The sequence below is a fragment of the Sylvia atricapilla genome, chromosome 1 (genome assembly GCF_009819655.1).
Source record: "Sylvia atricapilla isolate bSylAtr1 chromosome 1, bSylAtr1.pri, whole genome shotgun sequence".
Classification (NCBI taxonomy): Eukaryota; Metazoa; Chordata; class Aves; order Passeriformes; family Sylviidae; genus Sylvia; species Sylvia atricapilla.
Window position 1 is genome coordinate 58,916,567 of NC_089140.1, and position 24,702 is coordinate 58,941,268.

Genomic DNA, 24,702 nt, shown 5'->3' on the forward strand with positions numbered 1-24,702 from the left:
ATGTGGTGTTAACTTGCATTTTTATTTTTATTTTAGGCAAATAAGAAGGGAGCCATAGTTTACAACACTGCACAACTAGGTATTCCAATCAATTGTCGATCCTATAGTCCTTTTACAAGAGAAAATGAGGCCAAAGACAAGGTCAGTCTACAAACTTGGTATCCTAGGGTGATTTTATGATGTTTGTATCCCCAATCATCTGTTCTGTTTATGCTGGATATTAAGTTCTGCACTTTTAAGACTGCCAAGAGTGAAGCGGGGGGGGAAAGAAGCGTGGAGTTTGTCATCAGAAATTGCACTTGCTCCCCCACATCCTTCACACAGACTTCACACAGACTGTTTGTCTGCAGCAGGGACAGACAGTGGGAGAGAGCTCTCCTTTTTTTGTAGTTAGTGTTTAGCTAGCTGAGGCAGAGAAATTTCCTGGACAGTGGCTTTTCTTTTTCTTGGAACTGATCAGCCTGCTCTGGACTGAAAAGCCAGAAAAACACTGGGAGCTCACACCTGTGGCCCAGCAGGGCTGTATTCCAACACTGGAAGGACTGAGAGACACTCAGAGAGCTGAGAAACACCCATAGAAGACTCTCTCTGAACTCTGACTTTCTGAATTTACCATCTCTCCAGAACAGCAAGAGGTTTCATTGTTTAATATTATTCTTTTTTTCTAATGCTTGTGAATACTTTGCTTGTTAAATAAACAGCTTTTTCCACTTTTCTCCAAGGAAATCTTACACAAAAGGGTGGGGAGGGAGGGGCCACTTGAATCAGCTTTCTAGAGGGACCCCATTCAGAGGTTTCCTCCCAAATTTGCCCTAAACCAGGACACTGGGTCAGGCAGTCATGTTTGTGTATCCAAGTTAATTATGGGGAAAAAATCATGTAATTTATAATTATTATACTGTAAACAACACAGAAATACTAGTTAACTTTTGATTTGTTCCCTCATCTATCAACTGTTTTTTTCTTTTTTCAAAGAACAGGAATAAAAAATAAAGCATAAAGTTCGTCCTAATCTTAGAGTAGAATCAGGTGCTTAAAGAAGGTTTGCAGTAAGCACCCATAGTTTATATACATGGGAAATGCAAGTAATGCTCGCAGAATCCCACAACTGACTCACACAGAGACAGGGAGTCACAATCCTCCTGTACACTTTCCAAACCAAGCACTCTTAAACATCAGGAACACTTTGTCCTCAAGCAATATGGACTTTTCAATTTTCTCACACTTTCTCCTTGTCAGTTTTATGCTGTTTGAAATCATCCTAATTTTTTTAAAAAGAAAATTTTAGTATACCTGTGTAAGTTTTATTTTGACAATTACTGTTATACCATTTGGTTATACCAATTAATGTGGCTTTTCGATATCTATTCTTTATGAGTATCTTCAAAGATGTAATTACTGTTCATGTTGTTCTGGATGCTTCCTTGTAATTCGTAGTCTCAGTAATGAATAGCTTACTCTTAGATGATTTGGCAGGAGAAAGACTGCACTGCACAGATAGGTTAACAGAGATTTCTGCTAGTGAAGAACAGAAAAGTAAATCCCTTTAAGTTGGTATTATGAGGAACTTTGGAATCAGGAGGCAACCATGTACTCTCTCATATTTTTCCCTTACATCATATTTCTTAAGAGATACCTACACATGACAACTTTCATAGCATCTAAAATTCTAGACATAATCATTAACAACAACGCTTCAATGCTGTTTAAACCCTCCCCAATATGAAATGTAAATGAAATGTTTATGAAATACCTGTGAATAAGAGTTTATAATATGACTCTGTATTTCATCCATTGTGTCTGTTCCATAGGAAACAGTACCTAGGTGGAGACGCTTAAATATCATCTCATTCTGTGTAAGTGTTCCTGTAATAGAGAAGTATATCACAAAGCAGTGAAAAATACTGTGAGATGGCCACAAACACCTCCTCTACCCTCCCCCCCAAAAAATCTTCCCTTTGGAAAGAAGGAATAAATCACGAGTTAGCATCAATTTAGCTAATTAAAGGAACGTTTGTGGAGAAAGATCGGGGTTAGTCATTCTGGAAGAAATCACTGGTTCCACCTGCGAGCTGATTTTGCCAATAACTAAATATATAAACTTGAAGAGACAAAACCTTTTCTTTAGATACAAAAAATTGAATTTGTAGTATGTGGATGGAACTGATTCTCAAAAGCCAGTGCAAGAGTTAGCACTATGTATCAGAAAATCTGAAGAAAAACTCCTACACAAACCCCTAAAAATTCATACAAGTTTTCCATGCTTCATGTACCAAGGCAGCCATTCTGGCTACTGGGCACACTCAGTGTGATCTAGATTAAGCCATTAAGACTTAACATCACTTCCAAATTTGACAGATTCAGCCTCCAAGCAGAAAAAGGCAGAAGGAACAAAATCAGTGTTTACTGTGCTTGCTTCACATTTGTAAGAAACTACAGGGTGCCAGTCAATCTGACACTGTATCCACCTCTGCCAACCAGTCATGTCCTCTGGTTTGGAAAACCTCTAATTGAGGAGTGGGGGCCTTGCCAGATGGGGTATGTGAGGCAGAAAGGGGTCACTACTGCCTAGCTTTCCACGGTCAGCTCACAAAAGATTATTTTGATTATGGCCCTTCCTAAAATATTTCCCTATGGCTACTCCGGCAGAGCAAGTATAAAAATAGTATAAAGCTATTCCTGTATTTAATCACACAGTTTTGTGTCATTAAAATGCATGTCTGATCATAAAAAAATAAACCCAACATGGTACCAGAGCAGACATTCTTGCAGCTTCTTTTTCTACCACAGTTGCATTCTCGAAGCAGCATTTTTGAAATGGTGTGTAAGAAAATTGCCTGCAAATAAATACTGCAGAATAAAATACTGTATAATAATTTTATTCACCCTAACTATTTGTATTTTACACTTTATCCCTGTATGCCAAAATACATGCTAAGCAACAGAAGACTAAAAGCATGACATATGCTACAACTATCTGTTAACAACACCGCCAGTCAGCATCCAGTTTATGCACTTATCAGGGCTAGAACTGTCAGAGATCTTCCAAGATTCATTAGGGCTGTAAAAGTCTTGCCTTTCCCAGTTGCATCTGAGATGTCTACTACTCCCACTTCCTGGTGACACCTGTACAGTGACACGTCATCTCCACTGTTGTACCACGACAATGCACTATTAAACCCTGTCTTTCTGTTTCACCAGTACAAGGTGCTCATCCCAAATTCCCCCTTTACCCTTAAAAACCTACACTTTCCATTTGTTTTTCCTTACATGTTGTTGAGGATTTTTCTTTCTATAGTCATATTATTTGAAATTTTAAAAATAATTAAAATAGGGCTTATGTGAAATGCTTAAATTCTCTGCAAAATATTCATAACACACTTTAAAAATTTATATGAGAAGCTGAACATTCCCAAGGCTGGAAACCAGCCCAGGAAGAAAAAGTTCCAGATCTCTAAAATTAGTAAATTGCAAAATTCTGGTTACTTTTATACATAGGAAAATGAAATTATTTTGTTTTACAGTAAACCCACTTTTTTCAACTTTTAGAACCTGTACATTTATTGAGATCTTTTGTTAAATTTCATTACATTTTTTACTTTGAGACTAGAAAAATTCAATCTCCAGTTTGCACATAAGAAACATGAAAATTTCCACCAATAAATATGAGAAACTAAAATCACCATTTCTAAAAGAAAGCAAAACCGAAACCCACACACAGAGCAAAAATATTCAGTGCAAGAAATTTCCAAGCCTATCTTTATCACCTTCCTAACTTTCCAGGCATGCTAATACCATCTCACTGCCCTTGGCTTTGCCAAGCCTTTGAATTAAAAAAGCTCTCTCTAGGAGTTGTGAAACTAAATGCTAGACAAAAGGTGAGACAACAGGCAGCTGTCAACCCTGCTTCCCACTATTTCTGTAATTGCTGCTTGGGAAAACTGAGCAGAAAACAAAATTAGCCCTATGATTATTATATAGAAAGATTATTTCTTCTGACACCACTAAACCAGTCCAACTCCATATCATGCTTGGTGAGAGAAAGGTAGATAGCTGGAAAATCTGTGTGTTCCACCCCCTTTCTCAGCAAGCAGAGTAGAAAAGCTTCTGCACAGAAAAGTATGGATTTTCCTATCTTGCAATCAACAGGAGCCAGAGAAGAAGGTTTAGGAAAAAACAGGTGAGGAAAAAAGAATCAACAAAGACACAGAAACAAACATGCCAGAAATCCTGATTCAATACTTGCATTTTATACACTTCTTATACAATCCTTTTCATCAGCTGTGTTAATAGGAAATATATGTGACAAATAACTAAAAAACTAAAAAACAATTCCAGTTTGCTCATGCTTCTCAAGACTAGCGTAAGACTTTCAAGAACAGCCATAATAAACCTGATGTGTTGTTAGACAAACAGGTGTAGCTGAAGTTATGAAAATACTCCCAAAAATTCTGAAAAAAATTTACTTTAACAAAATACACCTTTTTCAGCCACCCACATGGAAATAAAGTTTCATCACGTGTCCAAATTAAGAATTTACTTCTAAATTCTCTTAATGAATTAAAGGCCAAAATGGGACAGAAACATTCCCAACAACTTGTTCCATATATTACATGGTCCCAACCAGTCACATCGTAACTTTAGCAGCAGTTCTGTCTTAAATTTTAGTGTTTTACTTGAAGACTAATACTCCATGACAGAACAACACATCTTGTATTTTATGACCCCAGATGCAAACCCTTCATAGACCTAGAGGCAGATTTTCTAATACAGCCCACTTTTTGAATAAGAAAAACAACACAAAACTGAGCTCTTTTAGTCTGTTCAAGGTGGTAAGTACTATAGAACAGTGAAGGAACTTCCTTTTTTGAAAAATATTTTTTAGAGACCTAGTTATCAATTCCACACTTTCAGGACATTGTTAATATAAAGAGTTATTCGATTTTTAAAAGCTTATTTTAGAAAAGCTTCCAGAAAGCACATTAGTCAACATACCATCTACTACTACTACTATTATACATTCTAGAACTTAGCTCTGGAATGCAGGTACCACACAAGGAAAATAGCCTGACAAAAAAGTTAGTACAGAATTGCTGGAGAAAAAATTAGTGTGTTCTTTAATGAAGCCAAGAGCTTTTTTTCCCCCTTCTTTCCTACAATTGTATCATTAAACACAGAGTAAAGCAGGCAAAGAGGAAATTAATTTCTAAGGAAAAAGTCCTGAAGGCATCATTCCTTGGGTGGCAACAGATGTGATTCACAACTGAGCAGCAGAGATTTTTTTGTTGTTGTTTTTTGAGAAGCAGATGCAGATCATTCTGATCCTGTATTACTAGATGACAATTTGGACCAATACCAGCAATCTAAAAAGTCCAAAACAAGAAAAAGCAAGAAAATATGTACAGCAGAAAAATTAGTAACTTTGTGAGAAATTAAGAGGATAAGTAACTTTTCATATAATTTGAATACTTCATTTGAGCTATTTGCTTAAACAGATAAAAAGTCCGTGTAAATGTGAACATTTCTATGGAAACTTTTAGGGAGATCAGGCCTAATCAGTCTAATAATTAAACTGTTGACAACAATCTGGAAATAGAAAAAAAATGTATGAACTCTGGAAAAAACATAATCTGGTATATAACATAAGAAGAAAATGAAAAAAAAAAAAAACTCATAGAAAGCATACATAGCATATATCTGCTCATTCAGCTGCTCCATTCATGAGTATGCCATAAACACAACCTACACAAAACCTCAAACCAAGTAAGTCCCAGTAAAACCCACTAAGAATGAGGACAAAGACCAAGAGAGCTGAGCTATGTCTAATCTTTCCTGGGCAGAAGGTCACAGCAGACTAACAGGTAACTTGGGGGCACTGAGTTGGGGAGTACTGCTCCTGAACCATAACACACAGCTGTGAAGAGCACTACCTATCTCCTCTGTGCCTTCTGCCTCCCACAATCATAATGCCCAGGCATTCAGCAGTGTAAGAGCAACATCATGCTCACTGGATATTTTCAGTGTATGGGAGTCCAATGGAAGACAAAAAGCAAGGATTCCTTAGTCTAAAATCTTTCTGTAGAATGTCTCTATCTATGTTCTATTTCTAGTCTACTCTACTCACCCTGCAAACCTAGTGGTACTGAAAATCTTAGAGGCAGAGCGTAAATACATATCCGTTTAAGTAAAGGAAGGAGATGCTATTCCATCAAAGTTTTTTTAATTACTTTCCCTCTAGTTGCTTACATGGAAGAGGTAAAGACTCAAAGTATAACTAAACAGTTTGATTTTCATAAACAATTACTGAAAATTCACTGTTCTAGTAGTACATCAGGCACATTTAACAAAAAAGTCAATATACACCAACCTCTATACACAGATTTTTCCAAAAAATTCAAGAATCCTATTGCTCTATGCATCTGTTCAACGATTATATCTGTTAAACATTTCCTTTCATCCAAACACCCACTAAAATGTTAATTACAGAACTCAAATACAAGTGTGTGCATTAGTAAATAACTACACTTAGAGGACTATATGTTTGTTTTACCTGAACACACTGGTAGTTGGTGTGAATAGCAGGTGTTTTTCTATCTCACATCCAAAGAAACAAAAAACATCATGAAATATTGCCAAATACAATTTTTTTTTCACCATTAGAAATTTTTGTACCCTGGAGAGCATGAGATACCATGCTCATGCAAACTGCTACCCACCATCATAACAGATGATGCCTTTCTGTCAAACTTATATGTGATTCAAGTCCAAACAACGTGGCGTTTTGGGTAATGGATGCTATAATTAAAATGTGAGTCCTAAAAACCCTGTTGTTTTACTGAGTGTTTTTAGTAATGGCTTTGTTCTACATGAAGATAAAAACTCCCTAACAAAGGAATTAATGTATTGCTTTAATAGGCTGCACCCTGAGTAAAGTTTTAAAATTTATGAGTTCTCTGCAGCATTGTTCTTTAAACAATGGCATTGTCAAATGCAACCAGTGAGAAGATTAAAGTTCTCCCAGCAGATTAAGTACAAATTATCTGTCCTCCTGTTTCAGCATCATTTGTTCATTTATCACATAACGTCTAGTATTTCTGGTCAGTGTCAATATGCTCTGCATCCTTGCAGTTAACAGATGTCTTCTCTTGTCGAATGAATTACTTTATGTTTCACGCACTGGTGGCCGCAGATGTGTCACTATAGCAACATCATTAATTTCAGATCTTACCGGAAACATGCACTCCAATCAAACCTAATTATACCACATTGCTTTCTTGTCCCACAATAAGGAAACTATAATGCAATTATTGGGATACTTCATTTTCTATTATACTGTGGCAAATGAGAGAGCCACTGTGATGGACGCTTCTTGTCAAAAAGCTTATTGATGAAGCACAAACCCAATTTACAATCATACAAAGGACTACCTTGCAATTATGTTAGTAATGCAATGCTCCTTAGACTCAACAACTAATTCTCAAACATTTCCAGTGAAGCTTGGGCTACAATATAAGATTTTTGCAGACAGTTCTCTGGATTCCATTTCCTTTTCAGTACTGAGAAGAACTTCACCTGTTTACTTTAACTAAATCAGCCTTTGCGTGCTGCTTTTTGGTAGCACCCACTTGGGCAGATGGCTACAAAACTGACTTTCTTCTTTATCATCTGACAGCCAGGCCTTAAATGGGTAGAAGAACAGAATCAACTGGTTTATATGACTAGAAATGAAAATTCAAATGAAAAAGTGCTGAGACCAGCTCCATTAAACTGCATAATCCTGCAATGTCAATCATGGATTAAGAGTACAGACTTTGTTCATTTCTTAACAGTATGTTTCATATTTATCATAAGATACATAATGAGAACAAATGTATTCAGGAAAGGAAACTGGAAGCAGCTACCAATATACTTGGGTATAACGTATGTTGTCAATGTGTTTGTCCAGAATGAAGAACAGTTTAAAATTTGCAGGGCACTTAAGATTATGAAAACAGAGCAGTGTTTCCCATCTCTTCAAGGCACAGTCAGTGGTGTGAAGCTAGTGACATCTCCAGGACTCCTGGCTTATTCTCACTTTCATCAGCTTTTAGCTGACACTTGAGTAAAAACGAGTAGGCCGAGACTGCTGACTCTGCTTTTTCCAAAACATTTTGAAACTACAGCCCCAGAGCATGGCCTTCACTTTTGTTTTTACATCATTATTGTACAGATTCCACCTTCCACCAGAGCCCAGCAGACCTCTGAAGAGCCTTTGAGGCTGAACATCAAAAATCATCCAAATGCTATAAAACATATTTCCTGCTAAAGTCTTTTAACTTTTGTCTATTTACAGCTTTTAAGCATGTACTCCTGTGCTGCTTCTTAAACAGAACTACAAGTGATTGCAAGGGGCATGACGTAGGTTGAAAAAAACCCAACCAAGCAAAAAACCCCAATTATACACATAACAGGGTTCTTTCTTCTTGTATATACAAGTCAATATCCTTATAAAGATTTAAGGATGTAATACCACAGTTCTGCTTTGAAAAATCCAGTGTCACTAAATTTTTTTGTGATTTTCTTTTAAAAGGAGAAAAGCTTTGGTTTTAATCACTCTTCTATTAGGTTAAGTGTAATGGTTATCTTCAAGTAGAACAGTGGCCGGGTTTTCTTGTTTTTTTTAAACAAACCTCTACTTCTCAAACAGGGTAGTAGGTATCAGAGACAGAATATAATTCTTGCATTGTAGAGTTGTCTACAATGTCAAAATTGTATTTTATTTAGCAACACCTAAGATTCCCAGTGCAGTCTAACTGTAAATAGAATACCTCAATGCTTGAACTGCATTTCCAGTAACTGGAATCTCTACCAGTAGAGTTTAAAAAGGTCTACATTGGTTTTGCTTGGAAAGTACTGTCTCATAACTAACTTTAGAATTCACTTTTTTTTAAGTGAACTCTACTGCATTGTTTTGAAAATAAATTATTTTTGAACATACATCTTTTTCCAAACATATGCTGTAAATTACATATTTCAAGTCTTCAATGTGACAGCACTCAAAGTTACATAAATTATCATGATGAAGGATGCAATTAAAATCAGTAAGCAGTTTCAGATAGCATACAAATCATTAGGTAACCAAAATAAGACTTGTTAAACAATCATTCACTTGCTCTGAAGAATTGCTACACTATAATCAGCAATATACTTTCCTTTTACAAAATAGAAGAGCAACATTCAAATGTATATAGGATAACCTATGTGCCTATAGAAGAAAAAAGGAAAGTGTGTTTTGAAAATGTGATGATATATTTTATTTACACTTCACTTCAAATATGCAGTAATGGAAGTGCTAGCATGGGTGGGAATAGAGAACTATTTCAAACAGAAGGAGATATAAATTGTGTATTATGCTTTCGGAGCAGTGTAACCCCTGCAGAGCCAACCCCTACTCTCCCCAGCAGCTTTTCATGATTTTTTACTACATTTTACTAAAAAACAGTAGAAGAATTCTTCAAGCTTTTTGAGAAACACTTTCTCAGTTCAGAAGTTAGGCTTCTTTAAAAAAACCCACATGTATATCTAACAAATTATTTTCATAATAATAACAAATTATTATTCAATCTCAGAAAGAAACCAAGTGTAACACATGCTATTACTTCTTCACACTCTCAGTACTTACCTTCTGATCCTGTTATGGGTTGGGGGTTCCAGTACACCAGGTGAGGTACAGTAACAGGTTACAGTTGCAAAGGTGAAATCATTCAGCAGCTCTAGAACCGGTCTTGGTAACATAAAGAGCAACTAACTTCACTGGGACAGCAAATACCATTTTGGAGGCTGACCTCGTGACTTGTTTTGGAAATCACTTGCTCTCTCAAAGGCCATTCTTAACTTAATATCATATAATATTGCGGTAACAATGACGAGCAGAATAAACCATCATCCTCAGTGTTATTCCGGAGTCTTTTCAGAGGAAGATATATGGTACTCTTACTCAGGCTGAACAATGTCCTCTTGCTATGCAAGAGGTGTTCCCACTGGACTAAATCAGAGTACTACCAAATCCCGACTTTAACATCTAAGTACAGGCCTACCCAAGCCTATTGGTACTTGTAAAAGTCCTCAAGCAAATGTGTAAAATTTCACTGAGAAACAAAAATCAGTAGCCTAAATCTAGTCTTATGTTAGCGTATTCAAGTATAGAATTACATTTAGAAATTTTATAAAAGTAGAAAAGTTATCAGACTTCAGAATGGTAACCTGATATACCTGTTTTATCCGTTAGTAAATAAACTAATCGTCCCAACTCTTCTGGTATGGTGCTAGTTCGAACAACTGTTCCAGGAATATTGTCATCTTTCATAATCATCCACCCATAGGCTGCCTTACCCATATCCAAGTTGACACGTAAACTGCAAAGGAAATTTATACCATGATCAGTGTGAATATCAGGCAAAGTGACAGTTATAACCATAAAAATAATGCTAGAAGCTCTTTGTAGTATATCTGAAAAAAGAAAGATCTTTAACCTATGTGCACCAAAATCTTGGAACAATGCTTTTTTTATGTGTTTGTAGAGTACATATCACAGGCTTCATCCCAGACTTTTAGAAGATATGGCAATACAAACAAATGCAGTATCATGCATTCTGCATGAGACAGATTTCAACACTTTGTGAAGACTCTTGACATAATTATATTACTGCTTTTATACAGATGGGTAATGTATAGCAAGAACAGATCATTATTCAAGTCACAGTTTTTATCTACGAAAAAAATCCAAACACCAACTATGTTCTTTTTATGATGTGAAATTACAATATGTACCTTTTCAAGTCACTGGGTCATGGTGGTGTTTTTTTGTTGTTGTTGTTTTTTTGTGTGTGTGTGTGTGTGTTCTTTTTTTTTTTTTTTTTGGGGGGGGGGGTGTTGTTGGTTGTTTTTGGTTTTTTTTGTGGGTTTGTGGTTTTTTGGTGGGTTATTTGTTTTGTGGGGGGGGGTGTGTTTATTTCTTTAGGATAGTATAACTATATTTGTCAATGTCTCTTTTCCAACAAATGAATGATATTTTTGTCCTTCCCAAAATGTAGCTAGTGAGGGTTCACCGCAAAAAGAGGAAAGTGCTGGAGCAGCAAAATGCACCCTATGTTGGCATGAAGTAATCTTTGGGTCGCTCTCTAATAGAAAATATGCAATTTGCAGCAAGTCTTACTCATTATACATAGAAGTCCAAAATCAAAAGTATGTTTTTCTAGTTCACTCTGCGCATTCATTTTTTAATATTTCCATGTCTACATCATATAAGAACTAAGATGCACCTTGTATCTCTATGTTCCAATAAAAAAGTCTTCGCTCATTTAATCACATTACTCTTTCCCATAATAAAATGCTCCAACACAAAACTCTATCCACTTTTTTCTGAACCATTAAAATGATACTTTCCTTTATTCACCATGTGTCTGCTGCCATGTCAGAGGAGCAGTGACTAAGAAATAGGCATGTGTTGATTTCCTTTGACTCTGCTCCAACAGAAATACTGACAAACAGGTAGGACCGTAGCAATGTGAACTATGGAGATCACTTGGTCTGTTCAGCCTGAAATATGGGAGACTGAGGGGGAGACCTCATCACAGTCCACAATCTATTCATGAGGGGAAGAGGAGAGACAAACACTGATCTCTTCTTTGTAGTGACCAGTGACAGGACCTCAGGGAATGGCCTGATTTCTGTAAGGCGAGGTTTGGATGTTAGGAAAAGGCTCTTCACTTGGATGATTGGGCATTGGCACAGGCTCCCAGCACCAAGCCTGACAGAGCCCAAGGCATATTTGGACAATACTCTCAGGCACATGGTGTGACTCTTGAAGATGGTCCTGTACAGGACCAGAAGTTGGACTCAATGATCCTTATGAGTCCCTTCCAATTCAGCATATTCTGTGACTCTGTGAACTATTTGTGGCTAAGTTGCCAGCACAAGAGTCCCAAGTTAAGCAACAGGTTTACAGTAATGTAACTCTTAGAACTGTTCAAAGGTACTATCAAGTCAGTGCTAATGTACTTCAGACATTTTTGTAACAGTTCTGACATCGTTCTGACTTAACTGCATAACAAAAAAAGCAGCAACCAGGTGTTTTCATCTGTCCTCCTGGAATCACAGCAACAGATTGTGAATTACCTGAGGTACCAGTGCAGGGAACAGTGAGCCACAATCTGCACTATCCCATAAAAAAGAGATGCATTTAACTAGAATTGGGAGAGTATCTGAAATTTTGATACACACTGAAAAGAAGTTTATTCTACATCCCCGACCTACTGAATTTGTACAGCAAAAGACTAAACATGTTGCAGCATAAAAAACATGTTTCAGATACAAGATTTACCATTTTATGCTTTAACTACATCTTAGCTTCCCACCAAAATTGCCATCATCTGAAAATCATCCTTCTCTCTGGTGATATACCCATTTAGTCCTGTAATTATCTTCCATAATTTCATCTGTCTTCAGATAGAGCAAATATATGTAACAAAAGGACAGACAATAGAAGGAGGACTCAACAGATTCTTTTTACTGAAAATGCTACAGTAGAGTGAGAAAAATACTGGAAGCAACTTGCCTCACACTGGTTAACTACAGTTTTACCCTATCTTACTCAATCCAGAGCCAGTACTGTGCAAACTATATTCATATTATGCTTGTGTATTAACTTTCAGAGTGAATATAAAAACCAAAGCAATACATCTCACATTGAAACCAAAGGAACAGCAAAAGATTTACTCCTCTTAGGGATGCGAACCTGCTAGTTAGCCAGTCAAGTACAAAAGATGCAGTCTAACTTGACAAGAGAAACATGAGCATGCTTACTTTCTTACTTTATCTAAAAACAGATGGACATTTGCTCTAGCCTAGAGCAAGTGGATTAACTAAAAGATGAAAGCTGCTTATCCACTTCACAGGGGCGTTTAGGCTTTTTTTTTTGTTGTTGTTGTTGTTGTAGCTGGACTACCAAGACAGAAATTCTGAGATGGAAACTCTATTTAAGCATTTCGGTCTCAGGTACATGGCACACACAGAGACACATCTACATGGCTGCTCTACCAATGGAGATCTACAAAGTTGTTCAGATAGTAAAAACTGTGCTTTAGTAAGATAAAATCAGAAAAGTCCCTCAAAGCTGAAGCGGAGTACTCATCTTCATTTGCACCTTTTATAAGCATGTGTATCACTTGGTTTTGACATTCTAAACACTCTATGCATTTAACTATAATACACTTGAATATAATCTAAAGGTAAGAAAAAAGAGAACTCCAACTTCAGTTGTTGAGCAGTGAGGAGAAAACCATATTTCAATGCATTAAGGCATTTTAGGAACTACTCTAGTTTTCCAGCATGCACTGCTAAGTAGAACAGAATGTACCCCCTTCATGCTGATGGACCTAATAGAATGTTGGCCTTGCTAGTCTACAGAGAAATAACGTCTCCCCAATGACTCAGACAGTCCAAGACAGCTTTCTGGCACACAGCATGATACTGGGTACACACTTGAATTGTTAAGATGAATAAAGAATTAAACAGGAATAAAAATGAGTGGTATAAATTAATGTTTTAGTATTAATCTAAGATTTGTACACTATATCCTTCTCTGACTTCCTTCACTTGGTGATTTTTGTCTTAGAGGAAATCTTTATCTTTGAAATCATTACAGCTATTGCTTAGCACATTATGGAAACTGATGCAACACTAAAAATGATGATGGCCTATTAATAGTGAGTTTGCTTGTGAAACTAGAAACCTCTCCAACAGAGTTTCACAGGAATGGATTAAAATACTCTGCCAAAAAGTCCCAGAATTTTTACATAATAAAACAAGGAGACACTAAGCTTACTCGAAATAAAGGTACTTTCAGTGCCTGATAATATTAGCTATCATTTCTCATAATTTCTTTGCAGACTTTAGGAAACCTCATTATATAACCAAAACATTTTAAATTCACCAGTTTTCAAATCCTTCTCAATTTAATCCATTTAAACAAACTCCAAACACATCAGTTATTCATGAAAACACACAAAACAGCATCCAAGGCAGCATTAGCAACTGTCACATTAGTAACACAAATTTTTAGCAAACCAATTAACATGTGATATTTAGGCAGGGAATGTTAATATAGGAATTGGAAGGCTGTTGCAGAGAATGAGCATGTTTAGCAAACACAGTAATACAATGTTTCTTGTCTTTCCACCTCAGCACCAGTTACCCTAGAGCAGGCAATCCGAAGGCAATTTTTATCCAACTTGGGCATTTATTACATTAAGAGCCAGGGAGGCATTAATAAAGAACACAATGTTTCAGAATCCACACTGCTTTTTACTACTACACATTAAAAACAAGCAGTTTTGCTCTTATTCCCTCAAAAACAAAACCAGTGTTTTAGATTAAACACTCCTATTTTCAGGACTTCTAAATTTCATTTTTTTCCCACTAATTGTAATGATGTAAGGCCCCCTGGCTAAAGGTGTCTGATTTGGGTTTTTTTGTCTAAAGGGGAAATTTGCTAATAAGCAAAGAGTCTTCACTGAGAAAGCTGGACAAATACATTCAGAAATTTCAGAAACATTCTACCACTCATGACTCACTGAAAAGTAATCAAGACCTAGTGAAGTTAGCAAAGACAATTTTGTGAACAAAGTGACATTGTGCCAAATAAAATTTAGTCAAAGTATGATTTTGACTAAAAATTAGATGGTAGTTTTTTTTTTTCTTAAATTCCTAAGCAGTTCTGCATACGTAAGAGTTTTGTAACCAAAAAACCAAAGCCCTGCCAAAACTCCAAACACAGTGTGAGTACCCAAAGTGGTATCCACTTCCTAAAATAAAGGAAGTAATTGAGATGTAGCCTTTTTATTTTCAGGAATTCCTTCTCTGTGAAAATGATACTGAAGGTGATATTTGGGTCCCATTATTATCTGAAACTGCACCAAATCCCCTTTGGCTACGTCCCCTAACTTTCTTAACATATCCCTGCTTTCTTGAAGCAGTCATAAACTATACATAATATATGCATTATCCAAAATCTAGAAAATAAATGGAAGAACTTTTAAATTATTGGTGAAGAAACAACCAAAAATATTTTAAATTCAACATGCCTGGAAAGTTAAATCTTCACATAAACTGATTTTTTGGAGCCTAGTAACTGCTATTGATTGGCACTAAACAAACAGAAATAGAACAAAACAGAAGCTACTTCATTTAAACAAAATATTATGTAAAGATCTAAGCAAACAAAAATCAACCTATAGATCATCCTTTAATTTCCCCATCTCTCATATTTTATTTGTTGAGGAAAATGGAATATAATAATCCATTGTGCTTTGTCCACTATATACATATTTTTTTTACTTTGGTTTTTTTGCTATCTGTTTGGCACTCCCAAAAAGAACCTCAGAACTGTGTTCCTGCTTGCTTCATAACTGGTCTCACTACTTCTCTTGCACAAATTTTTCTAAATTTTATCTATTATGTGAGGATATTAAAGAAAATGTTGTAACATAGATAGAACTTAAAAATCCAGGAAGAAATCTAGGGAATAATTAGTGAAAAAAATTAATCTGTTAATTTGTTACAGGCTTAAAATATAGAAGAATGCAAAAAAACCCCAAAACACCAAAAAACACATGTCAAACAAGCACCTTTGCAGCATGTGCAGCTCAGACGGACAATGATTGCTTCCTTTTAAAAATGTTTCTTTGTTATTATCACATTTACCAAATCAGATGCTGACTTTCATTAGGCCTCTTATACAAAGCTGACAATATTGACATTAGAGATCCAATACAAATAATATTTAAAACATGGGGGGTTTTCTTGTCTACTCTACACAAATTCGGCATCACTTGCTGTAAATATGTTTAAAAGCAGAAAAAACCTCTAGGAGCAAATAGGCAATGTTGCAAGATTTGAGAGGAGGAAGATTTATTACAACAGTTTAAAAAAATTACTCCTTTTTAGACTGATAGTGCTCAGTATTGCAGCCAATCATGTTTTATATCTGTAATAATGATCTGGACAAGGGGATCAAGCGCCCCCTGAGTAAGTTTGTGGATAAAGTTGGGTGGGAGTGTTTATCCACTGGAGGGAAGGAAGGAAGAGGGGTCTGGACAGGCTGGGTTAATGGGCAGAGGCCAACTATCTGAGTGTCAGGCCCTGCCCTTGGGTCACAACAATCTAGGGCAGCTCCACAGGCTGGGGCAGAGTGGCTGGAAAGCTGCCCAGCAGAAAAGGACCTGGAGGTGCTGGTTGGCAGTGGCTGAACACGAGCCAGCAGTGCCCAGGTGGCCAAGAAGTCCAATGGCCCTGGCCAGTATCAGCAACAGTGTGGCTAGCAGCAGGAGCAGGGCAGCAATCACCCGTGTCCCCAGTACTGCTGAGGCCACACCTTGGATCCTGTGCCTAGTTTTGAGCCCCACACTACAAGAACGACACTGAGGTGCTGGAAGGTGTCCAGAGAAGGTGAACAGAGCTGGGGAAGGGTCTGGAGCACCAGTCCTGTGAGGAGTAGCTGAGGGAGCTGGGGGTGTTTAGCCTGGAGCTAAGGAGGCTCAGAGGGGACCTTATCACTCTCTAGAACTGCCTGAAAGGAGGGTGTAGCCAGGAGCGGGTCGGTCTCAAGAGGAAACAGCTTCAAGTCGTACCAGGAGAACTCTAGACCGGATATTAGAAAAAACTTCCTCACCAGAGCTCTGGTTGGCTAGAGTCAAGCATTGGAACTAGCTGCCTGGGGAAGTGGTAGAGTCTAGATCGCTGGAGGTATTTTAAAAGACCCACAGGTTGGACTAGCACTTAAGGAAATGTTTTAGTGGTAGACTTGGCAGTGCTGGGTTAATAGTTGGATTTGATGATCTTAAAAGATCTCTAATCTAAATAATTTTATGATTCTGTGCTCTTTCTATGTAGCATGAATATCAGACATTTTAAGAGAAGCACAAAGCCAGCTCAGGTAGTAGTACAGCACCACACTGGAGGTAAGACAGTCTCAGCATAAGAGAGACACACTATAACTTCTGCTGCAAAATTAATTAGTAAAACATCATGAAGCATCACATAATGTTTTTTAGCCCCTATAGAGATTGCATTATATATCATTACATGGTATTAAAGCACAATACACCAAATGTGTATTAAACCACTTGCTTAAGCCACTTCATAAGCAGCTCTTTAGCTTTTTCACACTGAAACCTTTGCATTACATCTCTAATATATATTCTGTCTCTCTGTGAGACTTTACATACTGATACTCTCAGATCTATAGATTATACAGATTTGAGCTCCAACACAGCAGAAACTACAGCATGATTGAAAGCAGCATAGCTGCTTGCTGCTGTTAGACAGTCTGCATAGGTGTGAGTTCTCTGGATCTCAAGAAAACACAGAAATTCATATCCGTATGATGTGGGATTTGAGGGGCTATTAATGAATTTCAGACATAAGACCTCCTAGCAGCTTTATCCTCACTGCCCCTGAGAACAGACTGACATAACTTGAAGGATTTAAGTGCTTCTCCTGAAGACCCGGAAAAAAAAACCAGCCCCAAAACTTTACTACTGAAGTGCAAGGCAGTTACTTCTAGGCATTTGGGACAGCTTCTTTTGGCAGAACATCGCAGTGACTAGGAATGTTGGGATGTTCAAAGGAAAGGACAAGAGACATTTCAGCTTCTGTTCACACTAAAACTAAAGGATCCTTCTAAAGTGATGGCTGATTAAGCCCATGTGAATCCAGCTTTAAACTGCTAGTAGATATAGAGCCTGTGTGATACACATTTTAACAGATCCCTAGTCAGTATCAGTATCCTATAATTTTATGGTAAATCCTCTGTAGTTCTTAACAGCTAAACAGAAGCACATACAGCTACAAGACTCACATGTCTGTACCTAAGGCAGCAATTTCACCAAACACTGTCTGGCTAAAACTAAATTATCTTGAAAACATTTCCTGGCTATATTATTATTATTATTATTTTTAACAAAATCCAAACATACAGAAGACCTCAACACAAACTGCAACTCACTTTATCTTTCAAGGTGGTGAAGAACACCAGACAATGAATAAACAAAGTCCATTCGTGGTGGAGGGGATCCAGGTTTGTTGGGGCAGTGCCATCCCTAAATCTTTTCTTTAGCCTGGGCTTTCTGAACCATTTGCTACAATAGTTCAAGTGACTGATAAAGACATGTTAGTACTTAAGTCCAGGGAAAAGAACAGAATCATTTTGTGACAAGGTTCTCTAACAGCTTTCCCACTTTTCCTGCACCCATATACATACACATGGGAAGTTTCATCTCAGTAGTAGTTGGTATCTTGCATCCCATATGGATTACAACCTCTTCTATTCTCTTGCACTTAAAATTAAAAAATCTTCCCCCACCCAGGCTTTTCATTAGCGTGACTGTTATTGCCCTCTGCCCCCTGTCATTCAGAAAACAGACAATCCAAAAAGTACAAGTTGTTTGACAAAAGCACAGCATTAAAAAAGTAAAGATGACATCACACACTTAAGAACTTGCACACTGGTATCACAAAGAGCAGCAGCATGGACCTACCCTCTCTGCTAGCTTGCTATGTGACAACTGCACTAGGTAATACAGTCTAGTTGGCCAGAGCTAACTAGATAAAAGCCTAAAAATGCTGAGGAACATGGAAAAACTCAGCTAATAGGTGAAGATAATCCTAGAGAGATTTACTTTGTTTTGGACAGTCTGTCAAGGACTTGCTTTATATCCTCCTTCCCTAATAAATATTAAGAAGTTAAAATAGCTTGACTTTTTAGGGAAGCAGATTGCCCATGAAGGCTCCTTGGGCTATGGTTCTTCAATATGGAAAAAGTTCACGTAGTAAAGAAAAAAACATCAATGACAGAAAAACTTTTAAGGGTCAAACATTTTTGGGGGTGTGGGGCTGTTCAAAACATTTTGTGCATAATAATTATAACTTACAAACAGTTTTGAGATGGCCTAAGCTTTTGATATCTGTTTATTACTACTTTTTCTCCATTTTTCTTGATTCCTTGTGCACCACAGAACAATGTGCAATGTTGGAGGATGATTTTTTGGAAGTAAGGGGTGAGTGTGTTGCTTGTTGGGGTGGTTTTTATTTTGCTGCGCTGTTGGGGTTTTTTTACAGTTGTTTTATGTTTATACTTCTTAAGTCTTACATGTCTTACATTAAGAATACCCTGTGCAAAGTGAAGCAACATCCTTCCAGCCTAGTATTTAGGATGCAGCTGAATCACAAGGAATCAGCTTCTTTCTGAAGCACCTGAAGCACCTATTAATTATAGGAGAGGCTGCACAAAGATCAGTTAAACTCTACTAACTCTATCATTATCTTCCTGATGATCTTCACCAAACACATCTAGCCATGAAAAACTATTTCTATTGCATACTTGGAATTTTCCTTGCTCTGCAAACCAAAGGCCAAACAGAACTGCAAAAAAGCTCCACGATTAGAAACTTCCTGAATTCTCTAAAACTATCAAGCAACACAATTCATGAGTCCAGATATGCTTTGCCTCTACCAGTGAATCCTAATCTCTGACGTTTCGTTTACCTCTGTAAGTCCATAATTTCCCCCATATAGCTATTTTTAAAATAATGGGAGGATACAACACCTGGTGCTCCAATGTCATTCGCTCTGTAATTTTCATCTTTGAGAGTTCACATTTAAAATACAGCCTAAAAATTAAGTCATTTCCATGCTTAACATACAGAAGAGAGGAAGGGAAGTGTAGTCATACTTGAGCAGCAGCATGACTGAGTTGTTCATTTTACTGACAGTGCGGGAAGTAACCCTGTATATATGAAGATCTGGGTTGATGAAAATTTGGTAGAGAAACAGATGAGACTCTAGGAAGGAATGTGTTCTCTGATAAATTTCTATCTGATGAGTGAAACCAATATTAATACTTTTATTTTCTCTAATACTTTTAGTTTTTATATTATCTCCCACAAACAATTGCAAATTGGATTAGATGCATGCTAGAAATTATTTTTGGAGAAAAGCTATTCCACAAATCCACTAAACAACTCTTACATTGAGAATGAGCTGCTCACTGAACATGTTTTGTCAACGGCATATATTGAACTTTCAGTACAGAGTAAAATTTACTTACAACACCTATATGGCATTAATCCTCTTGCATTCAGTAATAAAGATATTAAAACAGTTAAAAGTTATCCTTTAGTTAGAAGAGACCCTTTATATCCCTAGCTCTTATTTCCCCTTTTAAAACTGGAAGTTTTAAAGTGCATCTCTCAGTAAAACATAGACTTAACCATCTGAATGGAGGCCTTTTTGCCTGTTCACATGGATAAATTGCTTAATACTCAGTAACTGTGTGTGTGTGGCGGGGGGGATGGCAACATGACTGAATAGAATCATACAAGCAGTAAAGGAGTATGACAATGACAGCGTTTAGAAAGATATTCCAAAATTGTGGTTCCAGCAGATTTGCCAGAACCTTATCCTTCAACTTCCCTGTGAATCAGTTTCTCTTGCAACATGAAAGTACTATAAAAATAAAGCCCTTGAAGTTATAAAATGCAGAGGCTTCCTGAGTATCCCATTGGTCAAATATAAAGCAATTTCCCTCACACAGACATGTACTTAAAAAATGCGATCATAGTAACGTGTAAGTAATGTAAGCTTAGATTAAAAGGCCTAATGAAATCCTCCTGTTATTTCTCTTCCCTTTATTACGTGAACTTATATATTGTGTGCATGCCTGAGGGGACAGGTCTTAAATCTAGCTACAGTTTAGATGCTGCTAACTCTGGCTGATCACTGGGCTTACTGAATGATATATCTCAAACTGAACAGTTCAAGAGGATCTAAAATTAACAATTACCTTAATCTAAACACTGGGTATTTTAACAGGAAACAGTATTTCCATTTTGCAAAGGCAATACCCATGCAAAGAAAAGAACTAATTTCAGAGTCAGTGTTCCCACTTCAGTGTCTACAGAAGACTTGATTACACACATGGATATTATTTCGTGTTCCAGTTTATCTGCAATTTGAATATACAGTACTCATGCTTAATGAATTAATTAATTCAGGGCAAGTCTCTACTTGGTTACACATGTTAAGACTCCTCTCATTGTAAAAGAGCACTTACATTATTCACCCACCCAATTTAAATTAATCATTACTGGGGTAAAACAGCTGTATTTTAACCAGAGAAGTGGAACATTTTTAGTATTTAAGGTATTAAAACCAAAATTCCATAATGTATCTAGCAGCTCATTCAACTGCATGCTTCCTGAAACCACTTTCTCATATACCAACATTGTATCCTTATTAATACATTTATGCTAGCAAAGGATTAGATATCCTGATTACTCCAGCAAGATGAACATTATACAAAAAAAATACAACAGTATTGTTTTCTGTACAGTGATCCTTCAAGAATCAGCAGATTTGCTGGCACCTTCTCTTTCAGCTTCCTGATAAGATCAATTTCCTTTGCAATGAGAAGCAAGTGTAAATTTCAAGAAAGCCACATACAGTGAAATTAGACAACTGTATTTTGCTTTCATTCTTATACATACCTGATTGGGATGATATAGGAAAACAGGAGGAGGAAGCGGAAAAGGTTGCGATACCACGGGCCTACAAATCCCTGCAAAGTTACCATAACAACTGATAGTGCAACTAAAGCCAAAAACAGCGCTTTGGTCAGCTGATTCAGCTCCAGGTCCAGCAAACCAACCTGGACGAAGAAAAAGAAATCAAGTTAGACACGAGTTTTTCTTAAATTTATGCTTCTGCAATGCAAACAACTAGCAATTATTTGCTGTAGTTATTCCTACCTATTATAAATCCATGCATGTGTAACAATTAACTGAACTCTGATAATTGCATTGATTCTTATTGCTATGCTTGCACACAAAAGATGTTCCCTGGTTTTGTGGCAACAACCAGCCAGAACCAATGTGAACTGTCCCAGCCAAGCCTTTTGAATGGCCTCAAGTCTGACACACCTTCCCCATTCCTTGTTCCAGGACAGGAACACAGAAGGGCAAGGAGGAAAGAATTACAGATGAACAAATGAGCAGGGACAATTTTCTTCTGTCATGCATGCAGCAAAAATACTGGCACTGTGTATTATATTTGTAGGGAAGCTCACTGACTGCTAGAAGATCAAACCCCTGTTGAATTCAAGAACCAATAGCCAAATGGAATAGAGGCTGTGACTTCTCATTCACGTGACAAGTGCACTGTGACTTGTCACTGTGCTCTCATCCCACTCTGTAAATCTGAACCAAATGATACAGAAATGATTTTTAATTGTATAAAGCTTTCACTTATCCAATATAATAATAAAAATAACAATCAAGTGGAATATCCATTTTCAAACCAATATAGTGAAACAGAGCTTCAACTTCACATGAATAAAAAGGTATTTGATTTAGAAACACTTTAAGTAACACATTAGGAGAAGCTATCTTTCATCCACTGTTTCTCATGAAAAAAATATATTTAAGCTATGTAACTAAGACTCCCACAATTTCAATAATGCATGATGTAAGCTAGGGTATTTTTACTCTACTTTTTGAGATGCTCTAGTAGTCAGTAAAATATGTGGGAACACTATGTCAGCAAGAGTTTCCTAGGCCCCATCGCAGATGCCCCTTTTATCTCCAAGTCTTGCCAGTAAGACCAGTAAACATAACACTTCCTTAGATAACGAACAGTCTGCAAAAGAAGCACTTTAAATATAGTTCTTAAAAATTCCAGCAATCTTGCTTACACATGGGCTGTCCCTTCCCTAGAGAACCAGGCAGCTGAAGACCACAGCGGCTGATTTATCAGCTGCATTTAAAAAGCAGCACAACGAGGACAAATATCTTGCAATTTCCGCTGCTTCAACTACTACATAGTTTATGCTTGAATTATTGAGAAAAATAGGTTTTTGGATTAAAATGAAGAAAAATGAAGCCAGGGAAGTAGAGCATGTTTCAAAGCCCAGATCTTTTTGCGTTGACAAAGGCAGCCTAAGTTTCAGGCCTCGCTGAGGATCAGATGAAGTCATTATTCATTCAGTCAGGGAAAAAAGACTCAATTACCTCAACCTAAAGATGCTATCAATGAATGCAAAGTGCATATTTTACTCTATTCATCCAAATCCCATTAAAAAGTGAAAGGAATGATTTAATCTGGCCTTCTAGAGTTGGTCTTTTTTTGTAATAAAATAAAGAATCACTGTCTTGCAATATGCATAACTACCACCTCACACTTTTTTTTTCCCCTGCATCATGGTAGTGAAAGCCTATCTCTCCCCTCTCCACCCCCCATAAAAAACCCCACCCCAGAACAGAAATGAATAAAGAGCTTCTGTGGAAAGAATGTCACTTTTAGGACAGAAACATTAAATTTAGTCCACTGCATACTGATATATAGCTAATTCAAAGCATTAATACCTTTCCAATTGATGAAGACAGATGTAAATTTAAGTTTGGGACTGAACAAAAATGTGTTTGGAGAGGCACTATGATGATAAAAGTTGATGCTGAAAAATTTTTTACACAATAAATCTTTTGCTCAAGAACACTTGATTTGCTACTAATAATGCCATTCTTTAAAATATAGATCATGCTATCTGCCATAGTAAATTTTAATAATTTTATTTACTGTAGTAACTGAAGGCAATTGCAGAATTCTACAATTCACAATGAAATTTCATGGTATGCACGTTTGAGAGGGACTTGGGTTTTAATTTGCACCATAAACATAAAGGCACACAAAGAAAGTAAGTTTTAATAGAAATGCATTCTCCATTTCTCAAAAACTAGTTACTCCAATGTACTAAAAGACACTTAATTAGTTTAATTCTGTGCCGTCACACTTAAACAATTTCTGCAGTCAACTAATGAAACACTGTTGAACTACCCAGACAAATTTTATGTAGAAATTCACTAACATTCTCTAAAATTCATCTGAATATTGGAAGAGTGGATAAACTTGATTTTAACTATACTGTAATTTTATCAAAGCACTTGTAAAATATGCCATCTTACAAAAGCTATTTATTTTCTTTAGAAAACAGTAACTAGAATAACTAGGAAAATATTAGAAATAGATGAATTAAGAATTGGAGTAATTTTCCACGCTTACTGCTATTTCCCATATTAGTAAAACAAATTTTCTTCTACTTGTCATAATATTTGTTCTATTTGAAACAGCTTAACAAAATTAAAGACACCACTGGAAATTTTAATCTCCAAGGGAAAATTTGTACATAATGTCTAAGAAAACCACAATAGTTTTGCAAAGGGGCTGCTCTACGATAATGAAAATGAACACAATAATTGCCTGTATAATTTAAAATGCTACTAATGGCAACAACTGCAAATCCATTTAGCTCCTCTTTAATTTATGCACAGAGTTTTAAATAGCTAATGGTTCTCAATAAAGTAATGGCTTATGCCATCAATTGTCTACTTGCATGGTAAAAAAGCTGACAAGTTTTTAAAATACTTCATTTTTGAATGAGGGAATGATTCAAAGTCTACACTATACATTTTGGGCCATAAGGTATATAATTCATTATCTTATGAGAAAAATCTTTATGTAATTAAAAAGTTGAAAACAATAAGAACTCTCTTAGTTACTGAAATGCAATCAGAACAACAATATTGCTATTCCTGCCCTAGATGCTTAACTTTTAGG

General features: G+C 36.6%; 1 protein-coding gene across 2 annotated transcripts in view; it reads right to left on the bottom strand.

The window, feature by feature from the left end:
- The window catches only part of ATP9B (ATPase phospholipid transporting 9B (putative)), a 152,600-nt gene that overhangs the window by 27,666 nt on the left and 100,232 nt on the right, over positions 1-24,702 (bottom strand). For both annotated transcript variants that reach the window (XM_066323671.1, XM_066323661.1), the window contains exons 12-14: positions 21,582-21,742; positions 10,252-10,394; positions 1,754-1,866 (exon numbers count right to left, since the gene is read on the bottom strand). In XM_066323671.1, the coding sequence (XP_066179768.1) occupies positions 1,754-1,866; positions 10,252-10,394; positions 21,582-21,742 (417 nt within the window). The remainder of the gene's footprint in view (positions 1-1,753; positions 1,867-10,251; positions 10,395-21,581; positions 21,743-24,702) is intronic.